Raw genomic sequence first — 19,549 nt, 5'->3', positions numbered from 1 at the left:
AATATACTACGAATCATTCAGTATAATCAGACTTGCAAACTTCTACTAAAATTCTACTATTCTAACCAATCTCAATAAAAATTATTTTAGCCTTCCTGTGGAATTGCCTTCCTGGTCTCGTCTACTTGATGGGATTGACAATGATTCACAAAATTTCTAGAAAAAGTATAATGTAATAAACTTGCCTTTGGAATTTGCACTATTGTAATCACAAATTCGACACTGTGCGTTGCGTAGGGGTCGACCTGGAACGTGCTCCACAAGTTTACAAAACATTTCAGGGCCTTTTTCTCCACATGTAGCATTAGTGCTGATATGAGCATTACTAGCGAGGTTTAGAATGGCAGGAAATAAACCTGAAAGAGATCAGATGTGAACCTTTGTTACATTTTATGGCAGTCGTTATCAAATCCTCAAGTGACTGAAATTATAACGGCACTGAAAAAAGTGACTTATGATTATTTTTCACACTTACAAACATTGCAGCATCTCCATTGTCATATAATCACCTTTTGCAACCTTATGTTTATGACGGTTGCAGTGTCCCGGGTCATGTGATCACCTTTTCTGATCTTCTACAAACTCAATGGGGAAGTCAAATTCACTAGTAACAATCATGTTACTAACTAAACAATTGCAGTAATGCATTTAACAACCGAGCAAGAATGGTCATAAAATGGAGCAAAACAGACTTAACAACTATCTTGCTTAACAACGGAAAATTGGGGCTCAATTGTGGTCATAGGTTGCGGGCTACCTGTATAGTATTTTTATTGCAACAGACTAATAAGGCTGTTCCGCAGGAAACTGCAAATAAATTTATAATTTGGGTCTCCCAATTTCCTGAGCCTTCTTTTTTTTCTTTAAATCTTGCTAGTTGAAAAAGCACAAATGAGATAACAATGCTAATCTGTGCTTAGGAAAATAAACAAGTGAGGCAGTACTAGTTTAGCAAAATGTGAAGAATTGGGGTCCTTTCAAAAACTTTTCCTACCACAACAATGTGATATTTATTTTGTGCTTTTTTACCCAACTGTGCATTCTTTCTTTTAACAGCCAGATACGTTGTCACAGTTTTTTTGAAAAAATGATAGAAGGATATAGAAGATTATTTCACCTTGGAACATAAAAATCATTTTTAAATATAGTATGTGAAAATAAATCTCACTGAAGGTGTGATTTTAACATACATACATAATTCTACATCAAAAAGCATAATTCATTGTGCCTGAATACACCATATTAAATATTTTTGAGGAATAATTCAATTTATACACAGTACTCAAACATATTATTAGTTACAAAACTGACTGCAATCATTGATACATTTTCCATTTTAGCATTTAAATTTCATTTTGCAATCTTCTCCTTTATACTTGGAAAAGTTCATCTGACATTTATAGTGACAGTACTGAATTTTTAAAAGCTTATCCACTTTTGCTGAGAGAAAGAAGTACGGATTTTGAATACCATGGTATTCAAGAATTCACTGGTATGTGTATATTTTATTTCAGAACAAATATTCTGGGTATTCTTTACTTAACAATAGAATGTTAGCATGGAAATTTCAATGGATGGGTTAAGGAAGCAGAATATTTCTCTAAGTATGAATGACATTTGAATAAAAAAGCGATACATTTTTCAGTGGGAAGATTTATTATTTAACAGTCTTTCTCTCTTATTTAACAAGGGCAAGCTGTTACATTCTGTCTACTCATTTACTGTAAGTATTGCCTTTCAAATGCTAGAGAAGGTCTGTGCTCCAGTGGTTCGAGTCCTATCACTGCATGGTGGAGTAATTCCCAACACTTGCCTCAGCCTCTGCCAACCTAACAGTTCAAAACCATATTACATATAAACTACATACAGATAAATAGGTACCACTTTGGTAGGAAAAATAACAGCGCTTTATGTGGACGCACCACCCCAACCGGTGCCGGACCTGCCCAAATGCCCAATATTCATAGAGAGAAAAGCTCCAGAATGCTGTTAACTGCAGAATGCTGTTAACTCTTCTGAAAGCAGCACTAGTTCATCCCCTGTGATGCACTATGGATAGCGTGGGAGCTTGAACCGGACATACTAGCACTCTTAAGCAGTACTAACACTGTAGTCTCCTGGCTAATGTCATACACTAAATAAATAAATAAATGTTTTCAGTCTTACCACTCTATTGGGCCTCCTTTGAGGGAGTGTGTTAACTGAGCATTTGTTACCTGCCCCACTTCCAAAGGTGTTCTACTTTCAAACCTTCACATTCTCCTGAATCTAGTAATAAATAATAAAATACACATTGTCCAGCCACAAAATAGCTATTCTACATTATTTAATGCTACAACTTTGCTTACTACTTGACTTCTATAGGGAAAAAATATACAACCAATTAAAGTATAGCTTATTCAAAAATTATAAATGTATTTTCCTTCTCAGTATCAAATATCATCTATATATATATAAGATATCTTATTAATAATTAAATCCTTATATATATATTTTTTTACAAGGAGATAACAAATATACTTTTCTGTTTTTAATTTTGAAAAAAGATACAAATACAGATTAATATTTTTTGGAAAACTGCCAAAGGATACATTTGTTACAACTTGTACAAAGAAAGTCCCCAAAAGAAGTTATATACCCCAAAAAAATAAATGCAACTGTCAATGCATAATAGCTGCATGAAATCTTAAATATGAGAATTAATTATTAAACAATGCTGTAGATTACAATATTCTACTTTAGTCAATTACATTTTTTATATATAGTACTACTAACACAATGTGATGTTTTTTCTGCCACATATTCTCAGCTATCTGTCTGTGTGTGGGGGGGGGTTTGTGTGTGTGCATATGTGTGTCTGAATGTAGATAACAAATGAATTTGAAGATGTTTGAACTAAAGAGAAATGATTACATTATTTTTGTTCTCTCTGCAAATGAAGAATGTATCCCTGTCTTGTAAAGCATTTTGCAATACTTTGGACATTTTGAAGCCATTAATTCCAAGAGGAAGTAATAAAACCATCTAACTTTGCTGCTTGAATATTTCAGAGTCTAAGTGATTTCATTAAAGTTCACAATCTTCTAAACTCTTTCAAGGTATTGACTATACAAACTTCACAGATAATATTTCTTATCAGTTTGGCACCATCGTACCCTGCTGACAGTAAAAAAGAAAGTTTCCTTTCAGAAGATAAAAAGTGATGTATACATAGAAATCCTAAAAAGATTGGGACAGCTACTGTTTATGGTAAATATACTGAAGAAAAACAAGATTTTTATTTCAGGGTAATATTTACTAAGAGTCCCCTTTGGTGACACTTACAAAGTAATAAACTTATCAAAATAATTCATCTTCAGAGACTAAACTCATTTCTAAAGGCACAACTGTCGTTTAGTAGCATTCTGGAAAAAAACAGAAGTGTTTATTACTAAATTATTAAAACATAATATTAACAAAAGCTGAAATAAATTGGTTAAGTAAAATGCTTTATAATAAAGTTTGGTCTCAAAAATTTGTTGCAATTTTTTTACATTTTCCCCAAAAAACTAATATTAAAAAATAGAACGTGAATAAGCTTACATCTTCAAAATAATTGTCACTAACACCAAACTGCTATTTCCAGAGGCAACATGAGAATTTTATAAACGTTGCAGTATAATTTACCATTAAAGAATTTTTGAAATTCTATTTGTAAAAAATAATAATTGAGTAACCTCATAATATAGCATGTTTCTCTAACCTACATAGTATTTCGTTGTCCTGTCTGGAGGTATCAGCAAGGAGTGTCCCAAGGACAGCAGCTGTTGAGCCCTTGTTAAACAACAAAGAAAAGGAACTTTCAAAAGAATCCTTCCTTCTGTTTAAGTCCTATAAATACCATTAATCAGTACATGCTGATAATTTTTTGGCCCACAAAAGACAACATTTTCTGACATAGGCAAAAGTATTTATGGTTTACTAATCCTAATCTTTATCCTATTCAAAACAGCTTCACAAGATTTTTATAAGTTATGCATAGTTACTTTGTGAGAAGCACAAATGCTACATTATTCTAGCTGGAGTTGTAAATATAGGTAGTCCTCAATATACAACTGCAATTGACCCACAATTTCTGTTGCTAAGCGAGAAAGTTGTTAAGTGAGTTTTGCCCCATTTTACAACCTTTCTTTTGCCACAGTTGTTAAGTAAAATCACTGTTGTTCTTAAGTTAGTAATAGGTCGCAAAAGGTGATCACATGAATCTGGGACATGCAACCATCATAAATATGAGTCAGTTGCCAAGCGTCTGAATTTTGATCACATGACTGTGGGGATGCTGCAATGGTCATGTGAAAAACCACCATAAGTCACTTTGTTCATTGCCATTGTAACTTTGAACAGTCACTAAACGAACTGTTAAGTCGAGAACTACCTGTAATAAATTTAACTTATTCTGCATACAATGCATGTCCATCAGATTAGTATGCAATTAATTAGAAAGAGAAGTAGGGTTATTCATCCATTCAGGGCAAAATACACAGGTCAAGATATTTTAATTTTGGGTCTTTACCTGCTCCATTCTGGGCATGGGAAGCCTTAGTAATAGCACAAAGAGGAAATGGAAGGAATACAGAAAGGTGAGCATTTGAGTCAGTTCCTTTCTCAAAAGAAATTCTTGTTTGCCTTGGAGATGCCAATCACAATATTTGGGTGGGGGAGGAAGCTTTAATAAAAACTGGGGACTAAGAAGGATTTCCTGTGCCTTTTATCCACTTTTATCTGGGCAGCTGTGTGATGATATTTTATCAGCTATTGCTGATCTGACCTAGAGACGTATTTATTTGTAGAAAAGTCAATAAAATTCTCCATTACAGTTCTGACTCATCAGTCATCTTCACTGCACTCAGGAAAAGTAATCATGTTTTAAAATAATTTTATCATATTCTGATGAAAAATAAAAATTGATTTTCAAATTCTAGACTCTGAGGGAATAGAATTTCATTTTTTGCTTCAGGCCCAGGCATCCGTGGGTCTGGATTATAATCAGTGTGACTCAGATCAGATTAGTCCAGTGGTGGCGAACCTATGGCACGGGTGCCAGAGGCGGCACTCAGAGCCCTCTCTGTGGGCACGCGCACCGTCGCCCCAGTCCTAGGCCTTCAGCTGGGTTTTATAAAACCTTTTCGCTTTAGGCCTCCGCCGCCATGTGCAAAAAAAAAAGGTCAATCAATCAGTCAATTTCAACTTCTCGTGGGAAAAAAAAAGATCTTGCAAAGTTGGAATTGATTGATTGAACTTTTTAGTCCTACCCAGTCTGCCATTACCACCACAGCCATGTCCACCCAATGGGCCACACCCACCCAGTGGGCCACACCCACCCGGCACCCGACGATGCATAAGTGGGTTTTGGGTTGCAGTTTGGGCACTCGGTCTCTAAAAGGTTCGCCATCACTGGATTAGTCCATTTCTAAAGCTCTGGGTCACCCTAGATTAGGCCCCAAATCAGATTTGTCATTATACAGATCTACATATTACTAAAAAATAATTAAGAAAATCTTAACTTTTAGAAAAACCCAAGAAGTATTGAGTTAATTCTAGAATCATAATTTATTTACATTCCAGTGATTTCATTATTAATTTACAACTCAAAACAAACTTTTGGATGGAGTTAACAGCCCCCAAATATTGTAACTGCAAGTGCTTTAAATATTGACAATAAAGTACAAAGCCCCTCATACTATAATGTGATTTGTATAGCATGTAAATACCATGCTTCATGTAATATTACTGTATGAACAGGTATTATGGAATTTCAGCAAACCATAGCTTAAAACATGGCTTACTGATGGGTTAACCCAGCCAGTATTAAAAGAACAAAGCATTTTATGTCCCTTTTTATTTCTTGATACTGTTTAGATGGTAATACAAAGATCTCTCCTCATAGGATGATACATATATTTTTAATGCAGGGACAATTCCAACTGCTCATACCAAACTGGCAGAAATGAATACATTGCCCTTTAAGATAATTTAAAAAATCTATAGAATACTACCATTTCTGCTTCATAGTCTTTTGTCCAAGATCTTATTATCTCAGAAGTAAATCATAAAGAGTTACTCTTACACAACACTGTAAAATGCTTATAATACCACTGAGCTATTAACAAGTCATTTCTTTAATGTGTTGAGAGGAATAAATTGTTCACAATCTGCTGAGCAAGTAATTCAAACAGAATTAACTAAAAGATACTGTAGAGTTATTCCATTTTTGCACATATTCTGTGGAAAGGAATTACAGAAAATTTGGTGAAAAAATAAAAAGCACTTAAAAATGTAAAAATTGATGGATTGGGCACAGCATTTCCAATATTGTAATGAAAAGCAGGTAATAAATTTGTAATTAAAGAAAAGTATTGTTTTGCAGCATCTAGCAGAAAGAAAAGTCATAAGTAAATAAAACATACCAAGCAACATAAGTTCTTTTTTAGCATTTTGCTTTTTTCATCACTGCCTGTTATAAGACAGTATTAAATGTAATAAAGTAGAATCTAGATCAGTGATGGCGAACCTTTTAGAGACCAAGTGCCCAAACTGCAACCCAAAACCCACTTATGCATCGTTGGGTGCCAGGCGGGCGTGGCCCATTGGGTGGTTGTGGCCGCGGTGATAACAGCAGACTGGGTGGGACTAAAAAGTTCAATCAATCAATTCCAACTTTGCAAGATCTTTTTTTTTCCCGCGAGAAGTTGAAATTGACTGATTGATTGAACCTTTTTTTTGTGTGTACACGGTGGCGGAGGCCTAAAGCAAAAAGGTTTTATAAAACCCAGCTGAAGGCCTAGGACTGGGGCGACGGCGCGCGTGCCCACAGAGAGGGCTCTGAGTGCCGCCTCTGGCACCCGTGCCATAGGTTCGCCACCACTGATCTAGATAGTATCTATTATGTAAGCAGCTAATGTAGCTACATCAAAATTATATTTAAAATTACTTTTCTACCATGAAATGTCAATGCAGTGATTCCTCATGATTGAAATGATCACATCCATCTACCTATCTCTAACAGTGAGTTTTTGTCAGATAAGTGCATTTCTTTGAATATATAGAAAGTTTCTGTAACAGCAAATAGGTAATGAAATCTGGATTATCATGCATATAATCACAATAAGATTTAGGCAAAAACCACTTTTTGTACAGTTTCTCTGATACACATAGTAAATACACCTCACATTCACATGTCCACCAGCTGTTCTCTCCAGATATGCTATGAGTAAAACTTACACAATTCTTAAATAATAAATTCTGGTATGTGGAATACCAACACTTCCAGCAAAGGAGAGATTAGAGAAAGGTGGTATCCATATACCAGTGTTCTAGTCCAAGACACACAACTACTAAAGATTCCTTGGGATTCATACTTCCACTGTAGTCTTCTCCAGCCCCTCCAAATGTACCAGATTCTAATTATCCTTCTATAACACTGGGGATTGTAATCTAGCACATCTAAAAAGCAACAGGAAGCCTGCTAGTCTTTACTTTGCAATAAACTAATAATATGTAGCAATCAGTCCACTTATCTAAAATTCAAACAAAACTTTATACTCCTCCTGGGATAATTTGTCACTGGCAAAAATGGTCCATTGGTTATTTCAGAGATCATTATTGTATACTTAATAGCTCACAGAAATGGTTTACTCCTAACAAAAAATCCCATAGTGATCTGCAGTGACCTTCTGGAAATGGTGATTCTCGTTTAAGGAAATAATTGTCTATGTCAGGGTTTCTCAATCTTAGCAACCTCATGATGTGTGAACTTCAATTTCCAGAATTCCCCAGCAAGCAAGCTGACTGAGTAATTCTGGGAATTGAAGCCCACACATCTTAAAATCGCTAAGGTTGAGAAACCCTGGTATTATCAATGGACACAGAATCAACCATAGGAACAGAAGGCAGGACTATTTAGGCCATCTAACCTTTTTCATCATTTAGGAATCCAAGTTAAAGCAACCCAGAAGGATAGCTGTCCCTCTACTTCAGGGGTGTCAAACTGCCGGCCCACGGACCGGATGACTCACGACGAAATTGCGCCCACCCCCATTGCCGGCAATGGGGAAAAACCTCCGATACGTCACACAATGTCACGTGATGTCGCGTGTTTGACATGTCTGCTCTACTTGAACATATCCACCGAAAGAAGTCAGTCACTTGCTTTAATAGCTGCCATTAACTGTTAAAACTTATCCAGTTCTTCCATGTCTCTTCATAAGGCTTAATTCAGTTTTCTTAAACTGGGGTTAATTACCAGGATTGGGGGAAGAGAAATAATTTGGGCACCTCCTGGATGTAATGGAGCTATTTGTAATTGCTTGTGAGTTAAGGATCCAGTTTGAGACTGTCACTGCCTAAAAGTACTTCAAATGTATGCTGGAAATGTAAACACAAAGGAACTTTTTATCATCTATGCTGGACCTGCGACAAAGCAAAGAAGTATTGGAATAGGATTCATATCTTAATAAAGAAGATTCTTAAAGTCAATAAACAAAATGAAACTTTGATTTTGGGTTTTGCTGATTAGGTAGGTGTGTTGTTATAGAAATGGCTAGTATATATTACTATGTAAAAGTAAAAAGTTGAGATTGTATGTTATCTTACTCTACTGTGGTAAAAAGAGTTGGAAGTCTATGCTTTTCTTTTTCTTTCCCCTTCATTTTTTCCTCTTCCCTATTTACTTTCCCATTATTTATCCCATCCTTTTTGTTTGTATTTTATATGTTGATAAACAAATAAATTGTGAAGTAAAAAGAGACTAATACTGCCTTTACAAAGTCTTTGAGAAGGGCGGTAATGACATTGAAACCAAGAAAGGGGTACACTGAGTGAAGTGGTTTAAGACTCACTGGCTTAGTTTCTAACTCCTTGATCATCTGTTATTACTGTTCGCTAAACCTGTTTCAATCTCTCTAAACCTTAAAGTAATTCCTGATTATACATTATTCTTATGTTGTTTGACTTCTAAATAGAAATGTATATGATTATGCTGTTGTTTGCCTCCCAGAGAGACTGAATTAAGACATGATTTCTTCTACCAAAGAATGTTTAAAAACAGTTTTTGGCATTAATAAATATGTTTATAAAACAACATGTGTTTTCCATCTTAATAGTTTTATTCTCTTTCCCATCCCTCGCCCGATTCAGAGATCCAGCTGTAATCTTTAGACAATTTACAATCTGCTTAGAATATATTTTTCCACCTACAGCGGCTCTACAAGAATGGCGTTTTTTTTATTTCTAGTCTTCGTGGTACAATGTATATTCCAAAGCTTTGTTTCTCCCATTCATCAAAACCCAAAGTATTGTATGCCATCACCATTATCTGTTCTGAATAGCTGATTACACACTTGTGTCAGTTGCACAAAAGTAGCTTCATGAAATCCAGCGCTCCCCCTTGTAGTGGTTCATGGGTCTGACTAGCCCCAGGATGCAGTATCCCCTTCATAGCCTATGAAGTCCCAAATTCCATTTTGCTAAAGAGAAACTCGGGGGGGGGGGAGAGAAGAGGGGAAAGAGAACCAGCAGTCTTCAGAGTTTCAATGGCTCTAGAACCCCCTAATACAGTGGTTCTCAACCTGTGGGTCAGGACCCCATTTGGGATCGATCGACCATTTCATGGGGGTCGCCAAGCAAGGCTGTCCGCCATTTTTTTTTGTCTGCCATTTTTTTTGTCCACCATTTTTCCCCCTTTTCCGGCAGGTGCCTTACCTCCCTTGAGCTGGGCCAGCTGGTGGTCGGCCTGCTCCGTCTCTGCCGCTTGCCAGCTACGCCTCAGCCGGCACAGGGGGCAGAACCACGCATGCGTGGCGCTCCCGGACAGGGAAAGTCCTCGACTTACAACCGGTTGGGTAGTCCTCGACTTACGACCGGTTTAGTCCTTGACTTATGACCAGTTTAGTCCTCAACTTACGACCGGTTGGGGTCGCGGCATTAAAAAGGTTGAAAACCACTGCCCTAATAGTTCTCATGTCTGACTTCAGCCAACCTACAAAGAAAAGGGCATCTATATAGGATGGAAGGGGAATACTGTCAGTCTGGCTATTTATTTTTGTTGGGAGGCAATGAGGGAAATTCCACTCAAGCCCCGAGGAACGTTAACATTTCTAAACTTTTTTTTAAAAAAAAACATATACATTTATCCAACTGAACACAAAACGAAGGATACATAAACCCGCTTTAAAGCAAATGGGCGGGCGCTTCAACTCAACCGGCAAAAGGCGAAAAAATAAACACCCTGTTTCGCAAGAAGATGAAACGGCGGAGGAGAGTAGAAAAAAGGAGAGGAGTGGAAGGGGAGTTGTAAATTGCAAACAGGACGCCTGGCAAGAAGAGAGGGGCGGGTGGGAACTGGAAAAGCCACCCCGGTGGGGGGAAAAGCGAATCGAGGCGAGGGGTAGCAGCGCTGCTCTCAGGGCAAAAGGAGGGTCTTTTCCTGGATTCAAGAAAACCCGTGAGAAATCAACGCACCCTCCAGCCCCTTTCGGCATCTTAACGCTGCCTTTGTGTCTCCTCCTCTCCCCCTTCGGTGGAGACCGAAATCTTTAACTTTTTAGCACGTGTTACCGGCGGAGCACGAACTCCGGGAGCTCTTCCCACCCTCCCCGCCCGGGCTGAGCAGCAGGCGAAGAAATCGAAGGTGTTTCTCCGCCGCCGGAGCATCGAGCCCGGCTGAAACGGGCGCCCTGAGCTCCCCTCCCCGAAGCTCCGCACTGCTCCGGACTGCACGCGCGCCTCGAGGCTGGGGAACCAGGAATGCGGGTATCCAATGCAACGGCCGGGGGGAACGGAGGGAGGGACTCCCGGACCCATCCTCACGTGCTTTCGACAAGGATTAGTTCACGGGCAAGGGCTCGACCGCCGCCACTCTGGGCAACGGCGACCAAGGCCCGGGTTAAATCCCTTGGGATTGCCCGCGCCTCAGTGGAATTGAGCGCTCACCTCGAAGCTGGCCCTCGGCGCCGCCGAGGAGCAACAGCAGCAGAGCCGGGAGCAGCACCAGCTGCCACGAGCAGGCGCGGCCGCCCATTTCTGCGCGGTTTGGCTTGACTGGAGCAGCGCGAAGCGGCTCCACAGGTGGACGGGCGGGAAGGCTCCGGAGCCGGAGATGCCTTTTGTTGCCGCTTTCTACTCTGCCGCGAAAGCAGCAGTCCGACTCCGCCGCGCCCGCCCCTTCTTGTCACCCGTCCTTATCTCTGCCGCCCTCTGCAGTACGTGAGCCTTCCAGCCCTGGCAAAGCCGCAGGTCCGGCAGAAACCATTCCCACAAGCATGGGGTTCTTCCCTAGGGCTTGGGCGCTCGAGGGTGTAATCCCGGTGTCCCGTGGGAACCCCGAAGTGGAAATATTTGAGTCTCCATTCAAAGATGTCAGGGACAATCTGCTGGGTACCCGAGATCCCGCCCAGGGACGATGCTATTTCCCAACCGTCACATCGCCACCCTTGCGGGTGGTTCGCTCCGGCAGTAGCTGTGGTGGCGAAAGACCCTGAAAATGGGGATGGGGGGGTATTTCATGGTGCGGGAGGGAAACATTCCTGAGTCGTTCAGAACGGTTTTAAGCCGCTTCCCCAGGAAACCGGAACAATTTCTAGAGTAAAGGCAGCTGATTTAGCTTCGAGGCAAGCACTTCGCTCAGCTTCAAAGGTCATAGCATGCATCTTTGAAAAGAAAGAACGTGGCTCGTTTTCTATATAAAATGTCCCAGCTTGGGATATCCAATGATACAGAGGGGAGTCCGGCGTTAACTTGTCCAGATGGTGTTTTCTATTGCCCGAGAACTGAAGTGATTGTAAATATAGGGATGCAGCAGAGTTTTAAAAGATTGATTATGTCATTATCTCCAATTAATCATTTTCTTTTGAAACTTTTTGCTCACTTTCCTTTAGACGAAAATAATCCAATGTCATTGTGTGAGCGTGCGTGTGATTATAATTTGTTAAAAAGGAAAATACTGTGAAAATGCAGCTATAAATTGCAATAATTTTGCCAATAACAAATAAGCCTATAATATTTTAGCATGCAGTGCTGTAAAAGTGGATTCAGAGTGTTGGGTGAATTTAGAAAATTGGATTCTGTAAACAACTGTTAAATCAACTACTGTGCCTCATATTAAAATGCTACTGTGCCTCATATTAAAGCCCTAACTATTGGGTTCAGACTGATTTTGATCCTATTGTTTCTATTGTTCTTACCATTGTTTTCTTGTATACATCTTGGTAATACTCATTCTAAAGAAAGGTTATATATTTCCTAGTACATACATGAAAATGAACAGAAGGAAACCATGCTACATAAAAGGAGACTTAGTACCAAGTCATCACTAATAACTTTTGAACAAATACATTTTGCAAACTATGAAGTAACAATATATAGACAAAAGTAGTCAAGAATCAGTATAACAAACCCCAAAAATATAAGAGCATTCCATTTTTATGTATGGAACAAAACACTCTACAGTATAATTAAGTATATTATTTGGAGTTAGTACATGTCAGAAAGCTGCTCCTTTACTCATTCCAGCAGCTTATGTTTCAGTTCTGGCACGAAGGAAGAAAGCAAAACATCCGCAGCAGAAAAAGTCAACATATTTCCAGAAACAGCATGTCAGTGGGAAGAATCTTCTCTGTGGTGACACAAAGCCAGATGGGGAGCAAAGAACAAAAGGCAAAAAAGTTAGAAAAGAAAACATGACTATTTGCATATATTTGGAGCACAATCAAATCTTATACTTAATTTTTAAAAAAAACACTAGACACACACACAAATTGATCTTATGCATTTCTATGCGCTACATTACTTTACAAGATCGTAAGACCTGGTAAACCCTTCGGGCTCAGAGAGATAAAAGGGTTAGGAATTAGATGGGGCAGAACCTCCAGGAAATTCCTGGGGTATAGGCTTGATGGAGAAGAAACATCCCTGAAAACAGCCATGCAAGGCACTTTCACGCTGTTGCCAAGAAAATGACATGGATGTGACTGTGCACACCCCAGGAGTCAAGTTCAAGTCAAGGGCATTTTTTGCCTTTCGACTGTTTCCAAGCCAATAAAAGGTTGGAAAGAAATTATAAAAAGAGTACTCTGCCCATCTCTACCGGTCTGACTTCCCATCAGCAGGATATATCTACTGTTTCGTAAAACAGAACAGAACCAAACCAAATTTGATGTGCAGGTAGAATTAGGCAAATAAATAAGATCGTGTTACAAAATGGGTGATCAGTACAGGCGCAGCACAGAAAAAAAATATTCCATAAAAATGGATCTCTCTGGAAAAGGCAGTGGCTCAAATGTTGCTGCCTCTGCCCGTTCTCTCCTTCTGCCTCCCGTATTGCTTGGACATACCCAGAGAAACTACAAGGAAGAGATTCAATCTGTTGCTTTATTACTCAAAACAAAAAATAAATAGGCATATCCTACGGCCATTGCTGGCAAACGGGTTAGAAAAGCCATTTTCTGCATGCTTTCTCTATTTTGTTTTCTATCCAAACAAAAGTAATGTGGGAACTAAATCATGTAAAGAGAGACCGCATTTAATGAAAAGGGACATGTTGGCAAAAGAAAGACTGAGTTTGAAAATGAACTGGATCAGGCTGAGTCAGCAGAGAAAACTATTTCCAGAAAAATTGTTGTACATTTTGTAAAGCAGCAATTTAAAGCAGTATTTCTCAACCTTAGCAACTTTAAGATGAGTGGACCTGAACCCTCAGAATTTTCAAGCTGGCATGCTGAATTCTGGAGTTGAAGTCCACGTATCTTAAGGTCATCAAGGTTGAGCAACACAGCTTCAGGGCATTTCTAGCATTTCAGACTGCTGCTGCTCGTACACTGTAAAACTCTTAAATTCCTGCTCATGTGACTCATAGTGGAGCTGTTGTTAAGGGATTTGAAAGAGTTTTGCACGATACTTTTGCATGTTTTCCCTATCTTATACTACCACATCACCAAAGGCCATTCCAGAATCTAAGAATAAGGAAGGGAAGTGAAGAAAGAAAGAGCATCTTGATATTGGCCCTATCAGCAATGTCTGCTAGCCAGACACTGAAGCTCTCAAGTTAGAGCCAATCATGGTGATATGCCAGAATGTCATTTGCAGCAACTGTACTATGTCCTCACTAAAAATTGAGCAATGTCACAATTAGGAAATAGTGAAGATAGTCACTGAAATCCGTGGAGAAGTGAAAAACTCTTTGAAGTGTTTAGATTCCATCTCGTTAAAGTCAAAAGTGATAATAATGTCAAGAATTGTCCTAGGAGGATTATATTTTGCATTCCAAGAGATCAAAGAAGTTTACATGCATTATTTTAGGAACAAGACACAACACACACAAACCTAATGTTAGTGGTTGATTAAAACCTATATATTAATCCATACTAGACATATATATTGATGTATATAGCTTCCTTGAAATACCAGGTCTACAATTGGAATACAGTATTGTGTTTTGAAGCCACTTTGCTTCTTCCTGACATTCAGGGCATAAGTGTCTAAAGGGTGTCTTCTTTCATTGCTAAAGGTGGAACTTGAGGGAGGGCGACTGGCTCACCAAAGCCTTCATAACTCTCTACTTAGATCATTGCCACATGCTTCACTTAAGGTTATGCCTGAAGAAATTTTGAAAGCCATGTTAGTGCAAACAATCTAGAATTTATTTAGGAAAGTTGCAAAGCCCTCTTAAAAATTTTAATTCCATTTCAGTGGCTGCCAAATCAAGGAGATCAAAGCATCATTTGTTGGATAAGTTCATGGTTACCTCTTATCTCTTCTGAATACTCTGCCACCCTTTTGACATGGCATCCGACTGAAGCAATGTCATTGGAGTTACTTATTGGGAATTATAAGTGTGTCACTTGGTTTTCCAAACTACAGTACTTTTTCTTTTTTTACTTTTTCACAGATGCATATTTGTTGTACTGAAAAGACAAGAAAATGTTTCATGCTAAAAACAGACACCAACCCCCCCACACACACACACTTGTAACATTTCATTGTACTCCTCTATATCCCATTGTCACCACTCTATATCCCATTGTCACCACTCAAGCTAAGGAACTAGAACAAAGAACAAACCACACTAAATGTTTTAGAGAAAGGATAGGAATTTAATTTAAGACTATCATTTTTGGCAGTCACTTCATAAGCTTTATAAATAGGCCTGCACTGAGCAAATTGTGAAGTGCAGGGCAATAAAGAGACCAAGCCCCAAATGAATTGAGTTATGAAGTTTATGATAATATTTGGCAACCTGGCATGTTGCTGTGTTGATTAAAAGAAAAGACTTGCAAATGTTTTCAGCATAAACTGATATTTGGATAAGAGGCATTTACTAATTTATGAAGATTGTGTTTCTGTGTAAACAAGAGCTGTTGATTAGAGGCAGGATGCTGAGAATGAGAAATATGTGGAATCACAACCTAATTAGGTATCTCAAAAGATAAGCTTCCTATCTAGCCTTTATCATCAAAGACTGTGTTTAGACAAGAGAAGAACTTTTCAGGTTCATTTGTGTTGCTGTTGCTGACTCAACTATAGTTGTTCAGTTACCAGGAAAATATTCTTCCATCCTTGATCTTCTGCACAGCTGCTCTATTCCTCTGATAAACCTCCTTAATTAATGGATTCTTCTTCTGGGGTTGAAGTAATGAAAATCAACTTTCAATTAAAATGCTATTCCTATATATATATGTTGGGTATTGCAGTCCGTGAGTATTCACTAACAATCTCTACAGTTTCCTAGACTTAAACATCCCATTTGCTTAAAATTCTTTGAAACCTAAAGTTTAATCATAACACAAGAATTACTGAAAACACTGTGGGTAATTATCCTCACTGTAAGTAAATATCCTCAAGCCAATAGGCATCTCAACTAGCACCAAACTTGAGGTGCATCAATACTTAAGAGGTCTTGCTAATCCAGTCTTACTAAAATCTCTTTCACATTATATAAATAGTATTAGTTATATATGCATGATGAGATACATTGAAACCTTGTGAGATCATGACACAAAGTCAGGCTCTTTTGTACTTACAGTGTTATTTTACAAGAACAAACATCAGGATGGAGTTTGTTTTATGATGTCATAGCAGATGTTTTGATGAAATTTCAGTTTACTGTGGGTGTTCCTGATAATTAATTGTTAGCCATTATAATGTCTTTAACTCATTGCCAAAGAATTTACAATTTTATAATAGTCAGTGTGAGGTCCTTGCTGCTGTCTGAGCTTGGTTGTTTTCATGATCAACAAGCCAAAAGCGGGGGAAAAAGACCAAAACACCTCCAACCAACAATCAGCACCCAGATGAGCATAGACTAACTTCAAAATTAACATCAGACCAACAATCAAGTAAACAATATCCTAATCAACGAACTGCTGAACAAGCCAACAATAAACAGTCCAATGAAAGAACCTCTAAGACCACCCCTACCAACACTGAAAGGGCAAGCCACCAGAAGAACTGAGAATAAACACTCCCTACAAGCTTTGACGATGTTACATTGTTTGGGTAATTAAACATCTGCAAGAAAACAACCAAGCTCAGAGAGTACCAAGGATCCAAACATTTCAAACCTGAGCTACAAATATTTTCCTTTATTGATTGTTTTATTGCAGAGGTTTCATTACTAAACTAGGTAACATCATCAATGCTAGTAGGGAGTGGAATTATACTCTCATTTTATATTCTAGTGGCTTGCCTCATCAATGTTGGTGGGAGTGGTCTTGGTGGTTCTTTGGGCTGTTGTTTACTGTTAGCTTGTTTGGAAGTTTCCTGATTGGGGTATTGTTTGCTTCTTGATTATGGTATAATGTTAATCTTGGTGTTAATCTCTGCTTATCTGGGTGTTGATTGCTGGTGAAGTGTTTTGGTCTTTTAGTTCCATTTTTGTTTTTTTGATTGGTTTTTTTAAGTAGTATGTAGATGTGTGTATGTCTACAAGTCCATTGATGGCCAATTTGTCTGAGTACCAGGCTTCCAGGAATTCTCTAGTGTTTTTGGACTTGGGTTGGTCTCTAGGATGCTTACAGTTTCCCAGTTAAAACTATAGTTAAGTCTGTCTATATATTGTGAAATTAAGGAGTTTTCATCATGTCTTCTGACTGCTAGTTGGTGCTCATGGACTGCTAGTTGATATTCATGGTCTTCTATATAATCAATATCTGAACTATATACAGTGTAATAATCAGTGTATATTTAGGAAGTAATTTAAGACTAGTGTCTTATGGCATTACTTATTTGTTTTTAAGGACATTAGTTTTATAACTTTATTTTTAATTCACAATATTTTACATTTTACTATTTATAATTTTTTACATTTTTTACATTTTAATATTTATGCTTTAAAATAAGCTACTTGAAATGAACTTTGGCTAATGTGTACGCTGCATAATTAGTAGTGAGAGGTCTAATTGTCCAACAGCATAAATTAATGTAACGTATTAAAACAATTTAAGCTAATTGTATAAAATCCAAAAGCTATAATTTACATTTAAAATCTCTTATCAGTATTTAACCCCTGAAAGCTCAGTGTAAAAAGGTTATTAAGAGGTGGGAGATGTGAAAAAGATCTAGTTAAATTATTACTTATAAAGAATAACATGTAACAGAACAAACTGATGCTCAATCTAGAAAATGTGTAAATACAGTAATGGACCATCTGACTTAAGGCTGGCTGGAATAGAATTGTATGTGCTACTCATAAAACATTAGTTTCATATTTGGGATTTGCTCTCTGACCCTGCTGTTCTTTTAAATGCAAAGATGGTATCTGTAAAGAGCTTCAGCTGGTATGACATTCCATGGCTATCTCTTAATATCTAAAGCATTCTATTGGGAGGTAGTTTTCTAAAAAAAAAAAAAACCTTTGGAAAGATGAAAATACTGCCAGGATGCTGATTCTAACTAGGTGTTTGGAATGTATTGCAACTATTTATTACATGAATACTGGAATTTGTTTCCAGGCTCAGGTCAAGATGCTGTTTTAACCTTTTAATCTCTTGGGAATGTCAAGGATTCCTTCCTTCTCCATTCAACATCTTGCTCCAGCAAGATGCTGGTGTCAGCTTTCAGAGCCAATATCTGTTAGGCTGGGCTGGGGTTCATTACCTTGCCTCTGAAGATGCCAGCCAGTTTCCAGAGAAATATCCATGGTCACTGGAGCCCAATATTGCCCAATGTAAAGTTAATTTCTAAAAGTGGGACCTTTCTAATAATTCCTTCTGCTTCATACAATATTCATACAGCTATTCAAACAATACTTAGCTGAGGAAAGTTTGCTCACTTCTGTCTTTTTTCTTGTCTAAAATGGATAGAAAACCTGTTGCTCTTTTGTGGCCCGTAGAATCCTTCTAATCATGATAGTGAAACATGAACAGAGTTTTGCAAGACCCACCCTGCCCTGCCCATTAGCCCCATACCCTGTCACATAGGATAAGGCATTACAGGCAGTTCTCAACTTACAACAGTTCATTTAGTGACCGTTCAAAGTTACAACGGCAATGAAAAAAGTGACTTATGGCCATTTTTCACAATTAAGACCTTTGCAGCCTCCCCATGATCATGTGATCAAATTTCAAATGCTTGACAACTATTTCATACTTATGACTGTTGCTGTGTCCCAAGGTCATGTGATTACCTTTTGTGACCTTCTGACAAGCAAAGTCAATAAGGAAGGCCACTGCAGCCGAGAACTGAGCTACGGATTAAATTCATAGCTTGGTTCTCAGCTGCACAGGCCTTTTGGAAAGGCCTCTGACTGCGAAATGCAGGCCGGAGCTCCATTCTCAGCTGCAGAATGAAGCTGTTCCTTCAGCCGCAGAAGAAATGGGCTGGCGAGGCAAGTGTTGATCCATGGGAGGCCTGACTACAATAGCAAGCTCCACCTGCCCTAGCTTGATTTTTAGGCTTGTGCTTCACCTCAAAACTAGGGCTTATTTTTGGGGTAGGGCTTATAGGGAATTAGTTGTTTAGCAGATTGATGGTATGGGGGGAGAGAACCTGAACTTGTTTCTAGTTGTTTCAGCGTGCAATGCCCTAATACAATCAAACCTGTTCCATGATACTCTCAAGAAAGGTATTCAGCTAAAAATGTCTTCAGGGCTTCCAAAAAAATTCACCCTTTGTTGTATAAATAAATGTGGCAAAGAAATTTGAAAATTCCCATCTAGTTCTTGTTATGTAGCTAGTCACGAATCAGTAGGATGATTTGTTATTTCATTCTCACATCCCTAGATCTATTTTGATTACTTTGGTAGGTGATCATGTCTTATGGAGTCCGTGGCTTAATTTCAAATAATCATGCAGAGAATCAGCATGTATACATAGTTACAGAGGAACTAGTCAGAATGAATGAAATCAGCTTTTCAAGCAAGGCTTTTTAGCATGATTCAGAAGGACAGAAAAAAGAAATAAGGGAAATAGACATGGCTAGTTTTAAAAAGCAGAGATACAGAAGAATGCTTATTTCAGTTTTCTTTTTACCACCCAAGAAAACATTTTGACAGGAATCATAGAAAGCTATTATGTACTT

The 19,549-nt window shown here is 38.3% G+C and overlaps 1 protein-coding gene across 1 annotated transcript in view; it reads right to left on the bottom strand.

Moving 5' to 3' along the window:
• LAMA1 (laminin subunit alpha 1) overlaps positions 1-18,169 on the bottom strand; it is a 95,470-nt gene extending 77,301 nt beyond the window's left edge. Inside the window, exons 1-2 of the mRNA XM_029283793.1 lie at positions 18,127-18,169; positions 186-356 (exon numbers count right to left, since the gene is read on the bottom strand). Coding sequence (XP_029139626.1) covers positions 186-356; positions 18,127-18,169 — 214 coding nt within the window. The remainder of the gene's footprint in view (positions 1-185; positions 357-18,126) is intronic.
• Between the last annotated feature and the right edge of the window lie 1,380 nt (positions 18,170-19,549).

The sequence above is a fragment of the Protobothrops mucrosquamatus genome, unplaced genomic scaffold, assembly GCF_001527695.2.
Source record: "Protobothrops mucrosquamatus isolate PMUCROS unplaced genomic scaffold, P.Mucros_1.0 scaffold233, whole genome shotgun sequence".
Classification (NCBI taxonomy): domain Eukaryota; kingdom Metazoa; phylum Chordata; class Lepidosauria; order Squamata; family Viperidae; genus Protobothrops; species Protobothrops mucrosquamatus.
Note: the sequence above shows the minus strand (reverse complement) of the source record. Positions and strands in the feature narration are given on the sequence as shown.